This window comes from Aspergillus udagawae (assembly GCF_001078395.1).
Source record: "Aspergillus udagawae IFM 46973 DNA, scaffold_1, whole genome shotgun sequence".
NCBI lineage: Eukaryota > Fungi > Ascomycota > Eurotiomycetes > Eurotiales > Aspergillaceae > Aspergillus > Aspergillus udagawae.
Window position 1 is genome coordinate 1,571,870 of NW_025091264.1, and position 19,647 is coordinate 1,591,516.

Consider the following 19,647-nt stretch of genomic DNA (forward strand, 5'->3'; position numbering starts at 1 on the left):
CCCAGTCCGGATCGTGATTGAGCGACTGACCGCTTCTTTTCTCTGGTAACTTTCACCGAAACGGCGACTTTAGAGAGATATCTTGATCTTCCTATTTTCTTTGAACGTCGATCATCAGCTCAGTATCAATCGTTGATCGACCTCGAGATACATCATCGCTTTGAACGACGGGAAAGCGAGACGGGGATCTACAGCGCTACAGAGGTCATTTGACCGGCATCTACCCCAACAAGATATACAGGTCGCGCGATAGATGCTGACATATAGAAAGATGCCGAGCAGCAAGGACTAGGTCATGCTCCAAGTCTGATGTTGTGAGGATCCGCCAACTTCCGCTTCTCCAGGTGGTTCTCCAGACAACTGCGTCGTCGACCCCGCTTATACTCTGCCTCTCTGTCCATTCTCAACGAGAATCGGTTATTCGTAATTCGTACAGTGGAGATAGTACTCTAAAGATCCAAGAACAGACACATTCTGATAACAGCAGCTACCGCAGCACCCCGTCTTTTTTTGACTGGTTCGTATTCCCCACCTGGAACCAAGCTGTGAGTTGCTGATGTTGACGCTGCTAGCACCAGGCCGCGAGCTCTCAAGACAAAAGCCCAGAGTTCAGACTTAGCCAGAAAACAAAAGTAAGAGTCCTGAGTGGAGCCCGAGAGCATCTCTGAATCCATAAAACTGGCATAATTCAAAGGCCCGCGCCTTCTGGTTGGGCCCTGAGTGACTCCTCCCAGTCCTCAGTGACTTCCGCTCCGCCGAACCGAAGGGTAACCGAGTCTGGACCGGGAAAACCTCATCGACCTGCAATAAACGGAATCTTTTTGGAGCAGGTCCTAATTATTGTACTATCCCCGGACCCCAGTTGTATCCGGGGTTATCCAGTAGTCTCGGCTTTTGACATGGCATGAAGCCGGCTCGAAGAGGTTTGACGCTCAGCCAGTCCAAGAGTATACTCCATAGGCCGCAATGCTAGTCCCAAGAGAGCGGCTGCCAAGCAAGAAAACGTGGCTGTCTCGTGGCCTTGCACGGACCGAGAGAGTTTCTCAGGCTCAGAGCAAAATTATTGAAATGACACCCCAGCCACAAAGTATCTGCGTTGTCTTGGATAGCGGACATCAGGCAATAATCATTCCTGGCGTCTTTGTCAAAGTAGGAAAGATCACATCAGTTAGTTGGTATTCCGATTGAGGCTGATCGGCGATCCCCTTTCTCATGACTTCGCTATGGCCATTGTAAGCGAGAATAATGCCATTGGTCTTTTGATCCTTTGGTTCACCGTCCGGGATAAGGTTTGGAGAGATTGTCACTAGCAGATATGCCAGCCACTGTTCCTTGGATGTTCGATATCACCAAGATTCGAGTAGGGCAAAAGTCAAAGCCAAACTGACATCATCTTGAAATTCAAAGTATACAGAACTGAGTACATTGATGTCAAGAATCGGTTTGCCCAGAACGAGAAGAGCACTCAATTTTAGGCACTTGTATGGGCCAATTAGCGATCCAGTCAGCACCAGCCTGGGCTCTCATGGTAGTGTAACTTGTGTACACCACTTAGAAAGGGGAATCAAGCCCAGGACTTGGCAGCACGCCAACACTCCCAAGGTAAGCAGTTGTCAAAAGCAGAGTGAATGAAAGCGTGGTCTCCGAGACCGCAATTTGAAGTTTCAGCATCCAGAAGTTTATCGAGATTGACTTTGAAAGGAGCTTGAGACAAGTCTCGCCTCTCCTCTGCTTCATTAAACAAACAGAAGGAAGCAAGGACAACAGCCTAAATACAACCTCACTAGATATGGAATAAACACCTATCTACTCCGTACAAAAAGTAGTACAACAATAAAAGTCCACATCATTAATATTGCTAGGCCACGCCACAATAAAAATCAACGATAAATTATCCAAGCACGCCCCTAAGCTTAGCAGACCGAAGAAATCTCAACAGCGCACCATCTCACGCCCAAATTCCACCACAAACGACCACCCGCCTAAGCACGCAGCGCTAATAAAAATAGCTATTAGTCTAATTTTAAAGCCACAGCCGTATGACTGGCGCCTGCTGTGAACGTGGCACGACTTGCCAGTAAATATGGAAAATAATCCGGCGCTCCCAACGCAAGACTTCCATTACGTGCTCTCCAGTACTCTGCACCCAAAGAGACGATAGCTACGGGGTAATCTTCCCCTTGTCTCAAAGAACTTCATAATCCTGTCGAGTCTAAGGTCTAGGACCTCTTGACTCTGAGATCAGGAGTTGAGAAAGCTTGTCGAGAAATCGAGATATATCTTCGGATTCCGCTGAATCTGAGACAACCAAACAAACAGAGGTAATCTCCCATCGAGTCTCCGTGCTGGTTGTCCCGCTAACTGCGTAGGCGAGGCCCATCGACTCCATTTTTCTGTAGGCGACGGCGTATGCACGATGCAGGGGCTTGTCGCAGACTTGCACCTTACAGGAGTTAATTTGCTGGTCTCACGAACCCTGCCAGTGCGTATTCAGTTCTATCCACAATCATATGCTGTTAATATTGGGTGATTAGTTCGTAGTCTGCGCTCCAGGGTTTGGTTAGGAATTATTGGGGTTAGAACAATCTGGACTTGGGTAATGTCTTGAATAGATAGTTATAACTACATCATGCTTGTTAGTTAGCCAACCACCCAGGTGGCATGACAGAGACACTTGCTGGTTAAACGTCCGATCGGCCATGGCCGAGGGAATGACAATACTGATGGGACCCGTCATTTCTTGTTGTGGTGATGACTGGCGGCAGTTGTGCTCCATAGGTGGCTTTAGGACGGGTACTTTGATTAAGCCTTTGATGATCTTGTCCATAATGTCAGTGTCAACTGCTCTTACCCTGTACTTTGATTCTTAGTGACCCATACGAAATACATGAGAGATTGTAGTAAGAACGGTAAGACGAGCAAGTCCACCCCGTGATATCTGAAGCGCTGGCAGCAACCTTGTCAAGCTATTCGTCACTGATAATACCATAGACAGGTTGGCCCCTCAGACTTCAGCCGCTGATGAATTACCCAAGAAGGAAATGACGGGCGGGAAGACGGCAGAACATCCACAGACCGAGGTGCGCAATAATATTAGTGAGAGGCGGAGTTGAGACTTGAGAGGGAACTTCTAGTCCAAGTAGCCTAAGTGGATAAAGTTCGTGTCTCTAGACGTGTTTGGCTCTGGTGATCACTAATGGAATTCTCTGAAACGGGGCCAGCTCAGTTCCAGACTACCTACGGTTACCTTAAGCGTGCCTGTGTGACAAGCATACTGGCCAAGCCGCGTCCATCATTGGTGCGTTTTTTCTCCACCGGGGAAAGCTCGACAATAGTTCCATGATGAGGTTGTACCTTTGTATGCTTACTCACCGGGGAGGATTAACTCTGCTTTTTTTTCCTTGCTTTTTCTCGATATCTCTGTTTGTACAGAGTACTTTCTAGTTTGATTTTCTGAGTATGTAGTAGCCTGTGGGTAGGATCTTCCGGTCGATCATGAGGAAGATTATCCACTGTTCTCTCTCATTACTACAAAGTGCAGTTAAATACTCCATACAAGCTATGGCGTAGAAGGATATGAGCTGCAGGAAAGCTGTGTCATCGGGGCGATCCGTATTCCACAAATCAACACTAAAAGGTGTCTTGTAAGAGGTCTTGGCAAAATGGGTGCGCAACCCAACAATCAATCCTCATTAAGAGATGATGTTTGCTTGTCAAGCTGTCGAAGAGAAGGCCCAAACTACTAAGCTGTATCTGGTATTGTACGGCTTTCTCCGTCCTCCGTCTCCGTCGCCGGAATAAGTGACTACTTTACTTTACCATCGTCTTGTCGGACTTCAAGCTCTCCAGCTGGGTTACTGGGTGATGTTCCAATCCCACCGGCTGCTGTAGTAGACTAAGAAGCACGAGCTCGTATGTAGGACAGGCCAAGTGAGACCACAGAGTACAGGACGAGGTAGATTAGTGGGGATGATGTACACCAGAAATGGAGACCACAGTTTAGTAGTATTATCATGGATAGATCGGCAGTCTACCTGCCCAAATCGGCCCATGAGCATCACAGTTTCCCCATTAACCGTGTTCTACAGTCAGCTGCGAGAAAGCTCCTCGCGTGGGTTTCAATTTTGTTTCATCAATACTCACCGAGATGGGTTCATTAATTAATATTGACTGAGAACAAAATTTATTACAATGCGAACCTAATTGAGAACCTGAAATTAGCAAGACGAGTAAGGGGAGAAAGTGACATAAAACGAAGGTGGAAGATCAATGACGGAATCCCCGGCACAAAAGCCTTGCCGCGTGCGGACAAAAGACCAGACTCCAAGTAAGGTAGGATTATTAAGTTGTCTTGTCACGTTGTCAACATTCTGACAGGATACCACTCCGTACTGTCTATCTAAGGTAGGTGCAAGTCCGAATGCGTGCTGGTAGAAGTCCGTCAAAGTCAGGACACCAGAGTCAGTGTCATCAGAAGTAACCTCGTAGAGGTAAGTAGGGTAAACAAGAGAATGAAATAACTGTTTCTTGTCAGTACTACTCTGTCATCTGTGGTGTTATTATTATTACTCCCCCCGATGATCTCTCAGATTTGCCTCTTTTCCCCGGAGATTATTCCTCTCCACTCCCTTCTGTAGTTGATCCCCGGGTCTTGGATTTCAAATAGTACTGTACCTTAGAAATATGAACTCGAACCAGTGAGTTTCTTTCGAACCAATCAACGCAACGGATGCTGAGTCAAGAAAAACTTCCTTTTACCCAGGAATCCTTGAGAGTTTTCCGTCTCCCCATTTGTTCTAGATTGCTAGGCTAATATTGTTTGAATGTTTGATTGACTTGCTCTCAGTCTCCAAGACTCCACGTCAATCTCCTCCCCGCTTTACTTCCTTCCCTCGGAAGAAAAAGAGGGAATTCAGACTCTTTGCACAATCGTGCCTTTTTTTTTCTCGGCATAATTGTGACAATTATCGACTTCATCTTGGGTAGTGGTCATCATCTCCACAACAACTACTTACCCAGTACTAGCTCCCCATCACCCTACTCCAAACCAAGACTTGAGAATTCAGTAAGAGCCAATTTCCCCGTCTTCCGTCAAAACAAGAGCCGTAGTTCTTTGGTCCCATTCCAGTTCCATTCTCTCTCCTTCCATTCATCCATCCACCCCATTCATCCTTCCAGTCACTCTGTTCCAGTCTCCACATTCCCTTGGTCGATGGGCGGAGTACTTAAAGTTAGTGCTCATCCACCAGGATCGCATCCTTTCCACAGCAAACTATCTATCTAGTTTGAATATAATAGTCTAGGAAGACTGCTTACGAGCTACGACTTACGAGACTATCAAACTAGTTGGTTTTTTTGCGCTGGTCCCTCTTCCTCACTGCTCCGTCCAAGACTAGCCTCAACTAAATCCATACTAACGGCCCTTCATCCCGATTCAGGTAAGCTGTTCTGTTTGTCCTACCCCTGCACCTTTTGGTCCGTGTCATTTGTTGTTGTCGTCGTGCCTCTCTGGTCTGGCCTCTCTCGATATTATTTTCATTGATATTTTTCCTTTTTTCCATTTTTTCTTTTTTTCTATCTTATTTTATTTTATTTATTTTTTCTTTTTTTCTGAAGAGAGGCGGAAAAAAAAAAAGAGAGAGTTCCCTCCGGGATCATATCCAGCATATATCTCTCCTCCTCGTCTTCTTTTCCCTTTCATCCTTTGGATCTTTTTGCTTTGTCGTCGATAGCTGTGCTTCTATTTTGCCTTCTCAAATTCCCAACCAGCAGTGCTGTGTGGTCTCTCTCCCCTTCCACCTACCTTTTTATAATCCACCATTCTTCCAGCTAGCTGGATTCCACTTTTATTTCAATTAGCTGCGATCGTCTGACAGTTTTTTGTAAAGCACCATGTCCGTCGAGCACAATACAGCTCTTGAGAAGGACGTCGGTCCGGATAACACCATCAATGGCACTCCTGAGAATGCCAATGCTCCGCAGCTCACCTCGCAGATGACCCACGAGGAACACGAAGTGGCCAAGGCCGCCGCTCGCTTTGGCTATGGTCCTCTGGCCAAGGTCAATCCTACCGAGTACAACCTCCCTCCCTTCGGAGGAGAGTTCCAGCCCGGTCTGTACAAGTCGGTTGAGAAGCGCAAGTTTGCCAACCCTGCTCCTCTGGGTCTGTGTGCTTTCGCCCTCACCACGTTCGTGCTGAGCTGTATCAACATGGGTGCTCGCGACATCACCGCTCCCAACATTGTCGTCGCTCTGGCTTTCGGTTATGGTGGTCTCGTTCAGTTGCTTGCCGGCATGTGGTATGTTTCTCCGTCTTCGTTGGAGCTCGAGCTCCTTGATCATATCTTGTTGTCGCGGCCGCTCACATGATTCTCAGGGAAATGGCTATCGGTAACACTTTTGGTGCCACTGCTCTGTCCTCTTATGGTGGTTTCTGGATCTCCTTCGCTATTGTCTTGACCCCCGGTGGTTTCAACATCGAGTCGGCTCTTGTCACTGCCGACAAGGGTAGCACCTCCATGTTTGACAACTCCTTCGGTCTGTTCCTGATGGTGAGTTCTTCTGAGTCGGTTTCTGTCCTTTGTCGGCGACCGCAGCTAACCGTCTGAAGGGCTGGTTCATCTTCACCACCATCCTGCTGTTCTGCACCCTGAGATCCACTGTGGCTTTCTTCCTGCTGTTCTTCTTCCTCGATCTCGCCTTCCTCCTGCTCGGTATCGGCTACATCCAGCGCGACAGCCATGGCAAGCCCAACCCTCCCGTCATCAAGGCCGGTGGTTTCTTTGGTCTTATGGCAGCCTTCACTGCCTGGTACAACGCTCTGGCCGGTATTGCCGACAGCAGCAACAGCTTCTTCATCCTTCCCGTTGCCCACTTCCCCTGGTCTCCTACCGGACAGGCCCGGAGAACCAAGACCGAGCGTGAGACCGTCTAAGCGAGACCGTATATTGAAGAGGCTGCAGTCTCCCAAGGGGAGTCTGTATCTGTTGCGCCTATTGCATCAGTCTCTGTGCGTGATTGAGGGATCAGCAATACGGCACGATCCCGACTTTTAATGCTTCAGATACCCATTCTCGTAAGATCATTGCTGTTTGATTAGTTCATGTCTGAGCTTGGTCAGTCCCTGGGATTAAGCAAGCGAGACCTCTGAATCCGCAGCAGATATAGATGGTCTTGTGGACATGTTTAATATTGTGTTTCCTTTTCCTTGCTGTTGGTTCCGACCGTTGGTATAAATAATGCGTCCAGGATTGGATAATGATGGTGCCTGTCGTCTTGACAATGGACGGGGGCAGTCTGTATTTAGTTGGCCTTTGATAATGAAATGTTGACGATAATACTGTCCACTGTATCGTAGTATATCACTAGAGTTTTTCGCGCCGGTCTGCACCCTTATGAGTCACTGCAGTCGAGCAATAGGCCCAGGCCATATCAGTAACCAATACACACCCCTTAGCATCAGCTAAAGAGCATTGGCAATGCTGGTAGCTGTCAACAACGTGCAGCATAGTCCCAACGTGCAACAAACCACCTCAGCAGTGTAATCAACTGAACCACACCCCTAGAAACAAACGTCAGCCAAATAATCTCATAGATAAGAGCTCGTAAGCAAACCTACCGCCAACACAGAGCAAACCCTAGTAGCTGACGTTAGTATACCAGGTTAGTATGCTTCAGTATGAACAATCAGTAACCGAATTCAGTCACGTCCCAGCAGTGGAGCGCATTGACGGGCTCGCAGCAGCAGCAGCAGCACAACAGTAAAGGCAAGAACAACCAGAGAAACCGGGGCTGGGACTGAAACTGGGCACTGCAATCTATATGTAGCCTACTTCGAGGCAATTTTCTTTCTTCGGTGGCAGTAGGGGGTTGGTCAGGTGGGTCAGCACTCAGTAGCTCGGTGATTTCTCGGATTTGGGTGTCTGACTCGAAACGTCTGCCGCTCTGTGGTTTTGGATAGATTTTATTGTCGCTGGCGCTGGCATACCTAAGATAAGGGGATTCTTGATTTGCTATAATAATAGTGAGAGGACTTCAGACTTTTAGTCGTTGTGGATGTTTGCTACGATGCAATAAAAATGCTGCTGGAGTTACCTTATGGAGGACGTGTGAGGTATATACACTTACTATGGGAGAGATATACCGGTAAATTCTCGGTGCGGCACAAACTCGGATTTTGGGATGTGGCTGGGTTATACCCGATAATGATGGGCAGGGAGTAAACGAGAAGTGCGTCATGCGTGTTAGCTGTGACTGCTAGACTCGGGATGTGCTATATTATTGATAGTATAACCTCCTTTGGGCCCCGATCCTGGCCAGGCGATCGGGATGTCGGCTGAGGGGAGGACTTGGCCCCTTTGTCGGCTTCTCGCTTGGTCGGGTGACATTTGGTTTCGCTTCGGGGTGAGGTAAATACTGCAAGTCTCTGCTCGTGCACATGTGCGAGGCTATTCTACAGATTTGTGAAGACGATCATGTGTCCAGCCAATGTATTCGTCAATCATGCGGTATATACCATGTCTCATTATTGTATCATACATTAGGGTCGGTTGAATATTAATACAGGTTCAACCGACTGGCGTCGGCGTCAATGTGAATCTCGTCCCACAACTCGCGCAGCGGAGTCAGGTAGCAGCGATCCACGTAAAAGTATCCCAGCAGAAGTTCTCGCAGTTCCTGCCAGGAGCGGAATCCCTGGTTCCTCACGGCCGTGGTCAGTTCAGTCATGAAGAATGTGTGCTCGCGGGCCAAGAGCCGCGAGCTGCAAGCCCCCACAAACAGGACCCAGATCAACAGTTCCCGACACAGGTTGAAGTACCCGGCCGGGATCGTCGTTTCGAGTGCGACTCGAAGTCCGATAATCGGTTTCGAAAACACCGGGCCCATCTGCGGGTAGAATTCCCATATGGTGGTGTTGTGGAACAGCAAGCACGCCAGCCGGACGCAACCCTCAATGGTTGCGTCCCCCTTTGCTTCACCGGTCGCCGTGTACCTGTCAGTATGCAGGGCATACTCGACGTAGAGCACTTCTGTATTGAAGTAATCCTCCGTTTCGTCGTCAAAGCTCTGCGATGACGTTGGATCGCCCTTGATCCACTCCGCATACCAAATAAGTTCAGTCAGGTCGTATATCGTCTTGGACATGGCATCACCAAAGACGCCGGGTATCTCAATCAACTGAATCAAACGCGATGCAGTCCTAGCATGATCTTTACTAGGGGGTATAAGCGTAAGCCGAGAGGGACGAGCGTAGCGGACGAATGGGAAGATCGGCTTTGTAAAGGCCATGCACGCCACTCGAATGTCGGTCCTAGTTCGGGTTAATCACGCGCGTCAGGGCCCAAAACCTTCGCTCGGCTCGACTCACCATGATATTTGAAAGCGGACGTCCGGTGGCACATCAGCAAAGCTGTTTCTCATAGCAACCATCTGTCTTAACCCCGCCAGATGAATTTTCAAGTAATCCGGATTCCCTGACGCAATCTTTTTCTATTGCGTCAGCAGGGCCGTGAAAGCAGGGACAATGGGCCATATCATACCTCGATCGTAAGTAGGATCGACACCGCAGCAATGAGTTCATCGCTAGAGGCTTTAAGCGGGTCCGATAAGCTCTCGTTGACCAAACGGATCGTCTCTCCACGATGGTGAAAGGTGTCCAAAATCAACGGGCTCGTCTGCGCTTTGCTGGGATCAACCAGTGGAAACTCCCCCGACTCTAAGGCGGCATTAGACGCAGCTACACAGATACAGGCATGTAACGAAGCCGGATCATGTTGGACCAGCGCTGCCCAATGGGCCTGTAACCGCGGCCCAAATCGTCGTTGCAACGGATACGCCAATCGGGTCAGATTGCACAGAACTAAAATCCACTATTAACGAAAAGAATATCATCTTCAGCTTGGACAAGTTGGCTTACAGTGTTGCAGATGTCGGTACATCCTCTCCGAGAGAGGCGTATGCAAGGTATTGAAGGGATCTTTCCCTCCTTGGCCCAATCCATCCCATGGGGGAGAGGACCGTGATGGTACACGGTCGACCACTTGAGTTTGTGAAGGCGCACCGACGCTATAGCTGTCCACATTGCCAGTCTTCTTCGTGACAACAAGCTCAAAATGTCCCTCCTCTTCTTTGATTTGCGGTTGTCCTTGATCGTGTTCCTGATCCGCCTGTTGGTGATGCTGTGTGGTGGAGATGGTGGGTGAAGAGGAAATCTTTTGCTCGAATGTCGAAGATGGCGAGGCCGAACTCGGGGCAGTCGCTGACACCGCGGTTGTGCTGGAGGAACTGGAGCCGGTGGTCTCAACAGGCTGAAACGCAAGATGCTTCCAGGTCTTGCTCTTGTAACGCTTGGTGTTCTCCAATCTCTTCTTGCGATTGTGCTCTGACATCACATGGGAGCGAATGCGTTTCAGAGTCTCTTCTCGCGTTCCTTCTGAGACCGACTGCGGGTCGGTATGGACCCAGAACAGCGTTGACCGGCCATTGGACGCATTGGTGGTTTTGCGAGTCTTGCGAAGCTTTGATGGGGCGCTCTTGCCTGCATCTTGACGATTGTTTGAATCCGAGGGGGCGGTACGCGATGCTGCAGCTGCATATTCGTCGGGGTTGCGTGATAAGGAGGATGACGAGGGAGCGATAGCAGGAACAGTAGTTGTCACAGCCGATGAGACGGCAGCAGGATGGTGATGGAGAAGCTGAGGTTGTTGCTGTTGGTGGTGATGATGAGGATGATTATAATTATCAAAGACAGTACCACCAGAAGTAGTCGAGGCAGTAGTAATGGCGGTGGAATCCCAAGCAGCTGTTTTACCTAGCATGGGTAAGACCTGCTCGTGGCCGCCGGCAGGAGAACATGCCGTTGGCTGGATATTGGAGTTCTTGGCATCCATCGGACTTCAATCAGCAATCACAGTATTTGCTGATGATCTTCATAAGCATTATTCATTGTTTCTGGAGTTGGCAAGAGTGGACAAAAATTGGAGGAAATGGGTTGGATAGCGACAAGGTGAAATGGACAGGGTACCCAAAGCCAAGGGAAATGCTGAATGGTCAGCACACTGCCCCTATCAGGAAAAGCCCATCATTTTTTTTCTAATGGTGGCCTGGGCAGAGGGTTAGGACGCGGACTTTTGACCTGCACTATATTGGTGAGAATAATAGAAATAATATATGTGGGAGGAGCAGGACTGCAGGAAGCAGCCAGCGATGGAGTCGTAAGCTCGTAGCAGTAAGATGCAACAAGGCAAAGAGTTGTCATTTGTTAGGGCGGTGGAGGAGTAGATAGAAGAGGGGGAGGGGACAGCGCGATTATCCCGTAAACGCAGGCAGATGGGGGTCAGTCATTCTTGTGTCTGTCTCGTTTTTATTTTTTATTTTTTTACTTTTAATTTGGTATTTTATCTCTTTTACTTTTTTTTCCCTACGTTCACTTTTATTTTTATTTTATTTTATTTTTCTCCAGCTCAAGCTTACTCTCCCTTGACTGAAGTTGTGATTCGATTGTGAACAACCAAAAAGATAATGGAACAATTTCTGGCTGAAAATATTCATGGTGCGGGTCTCCAATGCATGTGTCCAGACTTCTGGACTTCTACAGAGTAGCACAGAAAACTATCCTGAAGAACTTGAAAGAAAAGTGATGACTCTGATAAGAACAGTCGAAAACACGAGGCTAGATCCCGGATGCTGTTGCTGCCGAAGACCGAGTGGAGCCCTGCGCCGGTATTGAATTTTGGGGATAAGTCATTATAAACGACTGGATGTCGGATGTCGGCATTAATACTATGAATATGACGTGAATAATGTTAGTATGAAATATGAAAGTGTACTACACACACATAAACCAGGTGTGAAGTGTCTAAAGGAAGAGCAGAATTATCTGCCACACATCCACTTCTCATTATTACTTTCCCTTCTTGAATTGACTCTGCATTGGACCTTCTATCTAGTCTAACCTTGGGAGCGAACAAGTACTTGTTCTTGAGTCCTCCAAGCGCTGTCATTCTTCGAGCTTTATGTCAAAATAATCCGACTCCACAATCCACATGTTTTTGTTTGCGTTCGATCGGACACATCCTCGATTCATCGTAGTAGCCTATCTTGTAGGTTATTTACCATGTGTTTTTCTAATCCCCTTGCGGCTCGCATGGTTGATGTATCGGAGCCTTCCAAAGGTCCAGCTGGCCAAGGATCAGCCTATACAATATTAGAGTATCATACTGCTAGCTTCTCGTACAATCGTTAACTGTTTGATATCTATGCTTTGCTCACCTCATCTCTATGACACAGTTCATGTGCTGGACACATGACTCAAGAGTCCCAATAATCTCCCAGCCAAGCATTGAGAATCGATTAGAGCAAACTCCATAATATATATTTGAGGTCTACTACTTTGATAGTAGCTACAGAGTGCACAACCAGAGAATCTGAGGGTCCCATTCTCAATTTCCCAACATAGTGTACAGATGACCTCTCATAATTTGGACGACTTAATCTACCTTTTTGGCACTTCTTGGAGCCTCGAGCCGAATTCCACAGCCGACTCTGTGGGTACGTGACTCCTTGGGCTTTGAGTGTGCGTTGTGTCCGCTCTCAATATTTTATCTGGTCTACTCCGTACGAAGAAGTTGAAATAGGATACAGACATTTGCCTCACCATCGCTATCGTATACCAGATGCAGAAGTCATCATCCCTGCATTCACCGTTGCCGTCAATTGCCCCATCCCAGCCGCATCAACTGGTGGAAAACTTGGAAGTTCCGCATGGCCATGAGCCAGTTGCACGGATCGTTGATCTGACCGCAGAATCCCACTATCGAATTCTATACAAGATAGATACTCCGTAGACACTGCTTTACCGTCCACTCGCCGAAGATCTAATTCTGACTGTATTAGCGAGCCTGGGCCGTTTAGACCATACACTCGCGATCTGCAGTACTGCCATCATGGCTGTCTGCAGCGTATCCGGATTCCAGACGAAGAAATTCGGTTCTGCGTGTGGGCCTGGAAAGTGCATACGAAATACGGAAGTACAGTCCTTGCCTCTTTGCTCCCTTGCTTCATTGATCCACCATCTCGACAGTTGACACGGGCCAGCGACCTACCATTTGTTGAGACTGGAACGCCTTGGACAATCTAACAGTAAGACGACGTCGTATCGCCGTATAACGGTCCACCATCCGCAACTCTTATCCGAACAGAGGCGTTGAGAACCCGCTAATGCGACCCGCTGGAAGCAGCTGCTAGAGTAATACCGTTGGAACACCCAAGGCAAAGGTGTCCCGCATAAACCGGCGATCATTGGTAATGAGTGGACGGTATCTGTTGGCGTTTCGCGTACCAGAGAAATCTTCCTTGAAATTGGCCCAATAGGATGAAAGTTAGAAATTGTGACAGGAATACCCTCGGTTCATTTTGATAGGTACCTAGGGATGGTGTGAATTCTGAGTATTGTGAACGTAGGGACTATGTGCTCCTGATTGTATATCGTCCAGGTAGAGATACCCTTTCGTCCCAAACATACTAGGTGCATACCAAACCAAATATGTGTCGGGACTTTCCACATGCGCACCCTGACCTTTACGCTACCGACGCAACTTATATATATCGTCCTCAATTATCTGCTATGTGCTGCATGTCTTAACGAGAAAATGCGCCCGCGCTGCGGACTCGCTCAATGTTACAAACACCAGAAGCCTTGATGCAGGAGTCAGTGACAGGCGGACAAGAAATACAGGTATATGGTAATCAGCTGAAAGACGGACGCATAAAGACACAGAAACAAATGATAAGACACGCTATGTCCTCGGTCAGACATCTGGACTTCACTTTCGGTGACTATGCATGTCGACAACCTGCTATACTAGGCCATCCCGGGCCGTGGGAAGACTGGCAATGTTTCCAGCTGTTCGAGGCCTCCCATTGTACCCTGTTGACCACCAACATGCCAGCTCTGGCCGGTTTGTTGGTTCACAAAGGCGCTCTGTCGGAAGGGATTTGTGCTTCCAGTGGGGTTCGGTCGTAAAGGTGCTGCGGCTGGAGGCTGCAGCCCCTGACTCTGCTGGGGAGGAACAGAGGAGCTTCGAGCAAAGGGATTGGTCCCTGTTCGTTGAGGCTGAAGCGGTTGCTGCGCTGGACTCTGAGGAGTCGACTCAGTAGGACCTGAAGTGAATTGTGGATTCACCGTCGATAGGCGTCTGGCAAAAGGGTTCGTGTTCTGGCGGCTCAACGGAGACGCTGGCACAGCAGTCCCTGTTGGTGTGCTCATCAACATTGACTGCCTGAAAGGATTGGTTGTTTGTTGTTGCGGTTGCTGCTGAGCACCCGATGTGGGTTGTTGCTGCTGAGAAAATGATGCAACGCCGCTTTGCGGTATGGGGCTAAGGTGGGTTTGGAATCCATATGTCTGCGGCTGTGCTGAATAGCCGCCGAATCCAGCCCCGGTTGTTGCAGACTGGAGTGGTTGCGGGACTTGCGCTGGTCCAAATTGGCTATTATTTTGCTGAGGAAAGGGTTCTCCAAAGCCGGTCGGCTGACCAAAAGGTGCCCCTTGAGGCTGTTGCTGGAAATCCGTCTGCTGGGTATAGAACCCTGTCTGCTGCGGCTGGAAGCCCGTTGGTTGGAACGGCATGGCTTGCTGTTGCTGCGGTGCTTGGTACGGTTGCTGGAAAGTACTTGGTTGTGCTGTAGGCTGCGGATTGGGTTCGATAGGTTCAAAGAAGTCAATCAAGTCTGCAGGGTTGGTTTTCTTCTGTGGGTTCGGTTCTGTTTGTGGGCGGCTCGAGGCGGAACCCATATGACTGGTATTCTGAGGGCCCCCGGTAATACTGGACTTCAGCGCAGTGTCTGCTCCACCATTCTTTGCGCCTTTCCGAGCCAGGTACTCCCTTCGGCGAAGGTTGAAATCCGGATCATTGAGATCGTCCTCAAGAAGGCGCGTCAAGTCCGTCGAAGCGTGTTTGAGTTTGGGTATTTCCAATCTGGTTGCGGATTGAAAGTGCCTAGCAACTCCCAGGAACTTTACGACCTCCTCCGTTTGCGTGGTGAAGGTCTTGTAGATCTCTAGAGCGCGCTCGCTGTCTGGTCTCGACATTTCAAAATAATGCTCTAATCACCGATCGTGTTAATGCAGGTCACAACATGTCGGGACAAGGAACCTACCAAGGACATTTATTGTACCCTCATTCATGACCGAGTATAGAGTCAGGAGATCCAATGTAAGCAACCGGAAGGCCGTGAGTGTAATTTCATTTTCCACTTCATCTGTCAGAAGCTGATGGCCAAGTGTCAGTCACGGGTTTAGCACCGGTCACAGTAAGGTGAGGACCCACGTCGCAGCGTAATAAAGCCTTGATCTGCTTCTGAACAATCTCTGTTTCTCTCAGGAGACCCTTTTCAACTGTCAATCGCTTCATCCGACCTTGTCCGCTCCGAACGTAGTCTGTCTTTGTAGCTTCGAACGCTTTTGCGCGCGCCGTAAGGTAATCGGCATATCTTCGGATGTTATGCCCTTGTGATTGTACTAAAGGCATGAGCTATCAGCATTGAACACGCATATTCGTCAAGATGCTTCCGTCGATTCAAGCTCTCGGCTTGCGCACGAACCTTCTGAGTATCCGCTGATTGCTAATTTGGTTGGGTTCTCCGCCATGAATTGTAATGTGGCATCCAATTGCCCCTCTCGTATCATAAGGTGGACGACAATTAGCGCCTTGAACACAATTGTCCATGTTGAATCGCGGAGTCGAAGTTGCAGCGTCCGGAATATCTCTGCAACACCAGCCTCGCCCGTGTGGGTCGCAACCAGAATGTGTTCGATGTATTTTGATTTAGGAGCCGCAAGCTGTCCATCGAGAAACGTATTAGTGACCATCCGAGACGGTATCGACGAAACCGAATAAATTGATTTGACTAACCTTGACCTTGGTAGCCCCCTTCACGGATTTCTCAAAATTTTGAGACATTGTCAGCAATGATTAGGTGCCGAGTTTGGGTAGTAATAAGAATCAGGGGACAGTCGCGATGGCCCCAATAGCGCGGCTCGTTGGGACTTCAGAACCGTGCCTGCGGAGCGAAGAGAATTGAAAGTTGTATCTGAAAGGATTCTAGTTCGACATGTGTACATGAGCACCAAATTTGATCATGATGGTTCAAGAGGCCATGCTGCGGAGCCACTGGTTCTCACGGAGTAGTCAGGAACAGAGATAAGAGGGCACTGGTCACCAGACCGTCAATCGAGGCGGAAAAGCCGGATTTATAAATTTTAATAGAAATTAAATCGCATGGGTTGATGAAGAGCCTGGTGCTGGTGGTTGATTTACTGCAAGAGCTTGAGCTCGTTGGCTCGGTGGTGTTTCTTAGACGAATGAGTTGCGGTGGAGCTCCTGGCTAAGGATGATGATGATTTTCCAGCTACTCCAACATGACTAGCGCTGGCACGACTATCGCGCCAACATCTGTGACGCAGTTTGACAACCTGAAGTATACCAACCAACATTTCACGCTCGAGCTAGCTCTTAATCATTTTATTTCACTCTCACAATGAACGCACTTTATGGACATTTAAATTTATTAATCAAGTGGAAAGTTTCCAAACAAGCATAGTTTTGCAATATGGGCTGCAATATAAATATCCCCATCAGTGAATGTATTCTTGTGACACTCACAGAATCCATGCGACGTTGAGACTCCTATCTTAGTGCCTTGATCACAGTTGAACAAGTCACCGTTCATTCACTTCACTCTTTTAGAGTGGGACGTTGTTAAACATGAGAATTGGCAGTGGGCAAGGGAGGCCAGACCTCTCCTCCAGCATTTGTCCCGTACCTCGACTGAAGCTCGACACTTCTTGGTTTAGAGCAAATTCAGGACCCTCATTTGACCTGACTATGGATATGAAATCTTGACGACCTCATGACCATACTTTCATGACACCTTTACGTCAAATGGTCAGTGTGCCATCCCAGCCAGCTGCCCCAATCGTTTTACAGATCTCTGTGACTACAGAGTACTCTTTACTATAAACCTCACTACAGCCCTCAGTCTAGCATCTACCTTGTGTTGGTCCGCTCTCTTCACCCTCTCATCCACTAATCGCCTCTGCGGAATATTTTCACTTGTGTTGGTTCCTACTCTCGTACTCTCTACTTTCTCTTCATCTTACCCAATATTCCACCTGCGTTCCCTCCATTCTCTCGCGATACCTTTACTTTCCACCCCTCCCAAAGATCCCTGTGGACTACCTGAAAGGCAGCCTCCAAAATGCAACTCGACTTCTCGACTAGACTCCCCAGAGTGCCGTGGAATGATGAAAAAAGGGTATTCCTATGCTGCCTCCATAAATTTTTTGTTGAGGACAGTACTGCGTTTGAGGATATCTTCAATGCTAAATACAAAAGGGATTTAGAGAACAGCGGCTTCACTGATGGGAGAACTTCTAGCACAAGATTGGACACTCAATGGAACTGGATGAAGCGAGCTGGGAATCCTATTTGGGGCCGTGTCCATAAATCTCCTCTCACTCACGTCGATTGGCTACCAATTAAGGACATGATCATCGATGTTGCTCAGTCACTTGGAGTCTCGCTTGTTGAGAAGGAAATCGATGACACAGACATGTCAGGGTACTACGCAAGGACAGCAACATTGCTGGGGACCAGTGCTCCTAATTCAGCTTCAACTTCAGCTCCCAATTTAAATTCAAGTACCGTAAGTTATATCATGAGTATCTGAGGGAAGTTTTCTAAACATGGATAGCAGGACTTTTCGCCCCTCACAGCTACAATTATTGATCACCAAAAGAACTCCTCGTCAGGCTGCCACACTCTCAGTATCAACAAGCAAGGGCAATCATCATCAGTGCAGCCCCTGACCAAACATGGTGGAAAGGTCTGCTGGTGGTGCTTAGACCAAGGAGACGATGCAGCTGAGCCTAATGTGGGTGTGAGAAGCATATAGAAGTAATGGTAGCTAATGTAGGCAACAGACATCCTCGACATCTCCGCGAAGTGATTACCTACCGCCGCTTCTGTATAGATGGTCGAACGCTGACTCGCAGGGAATCAATACCCCAAAGCGATATATCGCTGGCTTATTTGCTGACTCTGAGGTCAGCCCATTTCTCCCTGAAGACATTACCCCGGAGTTATTTAACAATTATATCCTGAACCATGTCAGCATCACCAGTAACCCAAGCCCCTTCATTTCCACTTTCCAGTCTATCCTAGCCCCGATCCACCGAGCAATGCGGGGAAAGGAAGGGGCTAGGGTCTCCATCATCGATACAAGGAAGCTTACAGGCCCACTGTACTTCGCCAAAGCCCTTGTACAGCAGAATAAGATCCGAATCCCGGGCTACAGCGGAATTGGAGAATACCTTATCTGGGGAGAGATTCAGACGCCTGCGATAATTTGCTCCTTTAAGATCACTACGCTCATCCAAATTACACAAAAGCATGAAGATATCAGCAGAATTCTGCAACTTGGCAGGATTGCCTCTTATAAACGTGTTCGCGGAAAGCTACGAACAGTTCTTTCAAAGGAGACCGGCAGTATGAATCTGGATCATGCTTCTGGTGTAAGCTTGGGTAAATTACTCCATCTTATCAATATGCCCCAAGAATATTATCAGATGGTCGGTGAGGGCATCCTCAGGTCATGGCAATTACGGAAACAGGGAGACTGGCAGGAATTCTGCCAAGGCCTTGAAGTTGGATTCACCCAGTTACCTCAAACAACCTTCAGTCCATATTCAGTCAACCTGAATGCAACGCCTGCAGGACGATCTCTGGCCAAGGGAATTGGAACAGATTATCTTGTTCAGCATGACACCGTTTTGCATGAAGAGGATGAAGAGGGATTCGAAGAGATAGAAGAAGACGACGAAGACGAAGAAGAGAAAGGTGATGATGATAATGACGACATCCAGTCCACCTTTGACACTCCTTGTCCAGTTCGGCTAGCTCACTCTGTTTCGTCTATTACCCCCCTGGTCACTCGGCCCGTCAATCGAATTGAACTCTACAATGCCGCTACTGGAAACTGGTTTCTGGCCCAAGAGTCACAGCAATCAACTCCTACAGAAGTTGAGTCTTCCTCTCCAGAATCCAGCGTGATTGTCTTGGACGACTTCGAAGAAGAAATTGAAGAGCTTGGGGACCTGATTGTGGGGGAAGATATGCATGATCTGGCTACACCTGAGCATCCCCTGAAGGATCAATTCGCCACGGATCGCGAGAGGATCAAACGTCTTCTAAAGTGAGGTTTCGACTGATGAGAACAATTTCATAGAACCTCTCAGGATGAACACTACTTTGCAAGCGGATGCAAGTCGAATGACTTTTCAGAGGAGGGAATAATTCCTATATGTTGTCTGATGGGTCTTCATTGGTAGAGGCACCTTTTTCGCTGAAGATTCAATCACTAGTTTAGATCACTGTTAGCCAGTGGTTGTCGTTGGGCACATGCTGTCTTCGTGATACCATTCGTACGCGAACTTCCGTGCTCGAGACGGGGTCTTTTAAAGCACCCAGAAGGCCCTTTTCAAAGGAGCAGAGTGAAGGACAAGATTATGTATCTATCTACTCCCCCTCTCGCCGTTAGATACGAGGACAGAATAAACCAGATTCTAAGTCATGACAAGAAAATTCC

At 48.2% G+C, this 19,647-nt stretch overlaps 4 protein-coding genes across 4 annotated transcripts; 2 read left to right on the forward strand and 2 right to left on the reverse strand.

Annotated features, from left to right (window-relative positions):
• Positions 1 to 5,892: 5,892 nt before the first annotated feature.
• On the forward strand, positions 5,893 to 6,934 carry Aud_000524 (acetate uptake transporter family protein; the record flags this gene model as incomplete). The annotated part of the gene is made up of 3 exons (XM_043286033.1): positions 5,893 to 6,299; positions 6,377 to 6,551; positions 6,611 to 6,934. The coding sequence occupies 3 exons, from the start codon at positions 5,893 to 5,895 to the stop codon at positions 6,932 to 6,934; spliced, it is 906 nt and encodes a 301-aa protein (XP_043141968.1).
• Positions 6,935 to 8,556: 1,622 nt separating this feature from the next.
• On the reverse strand, positions 8,557 to 10,889 carry Aud_000525 (uncharacterized protein; the record flags this gene model as incomplete). The annotated part of the gene is made up of 4 exons (XM_043286034.1): positions 8,557 to 9,310; positions 9,368 to 9,483; positions 9,540 to 9,859; positions 9,917 to 10,889. The coding sequence occupies 4 exons, from the start codon at positions 10,887 to 10,889 to the stop codon at positions 8,557 to 8,559; spliced, it is 2,163 nt and encodes a 720-aa protein (XP_043141969.1).
• A 2,972-nt stretch (positions 10,890 to 13,861) lies between these two features.
• On the reverse strand, positions 13,862 to 15,962 carry Aud_000526 (ENTH domain protein; the record flags this gene model as incomplete). Its single annotated transcript, XM_043286035.1, has 5 exons — positions 13,862 to 15,105; positions 15,160 to 15,271; positions 15,330 to 15,520; positions 15,604 to 15,841; positions 15,915 to 15,962. The coding sequence occupies 5 exons, from the start codon at positions 15,960 to 15,962 to the stop codon at positions 13,862 to 13,864; spliced, it is 1,833 nt and encodes a 610-aa protein (XP_043141970.1).
• A 2,279-nt stretch (positions 15,963 to 18,241) lies between these two features.
• On the forward strand, positions 18,242 to 19,258 carry Aud_000527 (uncharacterized protein; the record flags this gene model as incomplete). Its single annotated transcript, XM_043286036.1, has 1 exon — positions 18,242 to 19,258. The coding sequence occupies one exon, from the start codon at positions 18,242 to 18,244 to the stop codon at positions 19,256 to 19,258; it is 1,017 nt and encodes a 338-aa protein (XP_043141971.1).
• Positions 19,259 to 19,647: the final 389 nt, after the last annotated feature.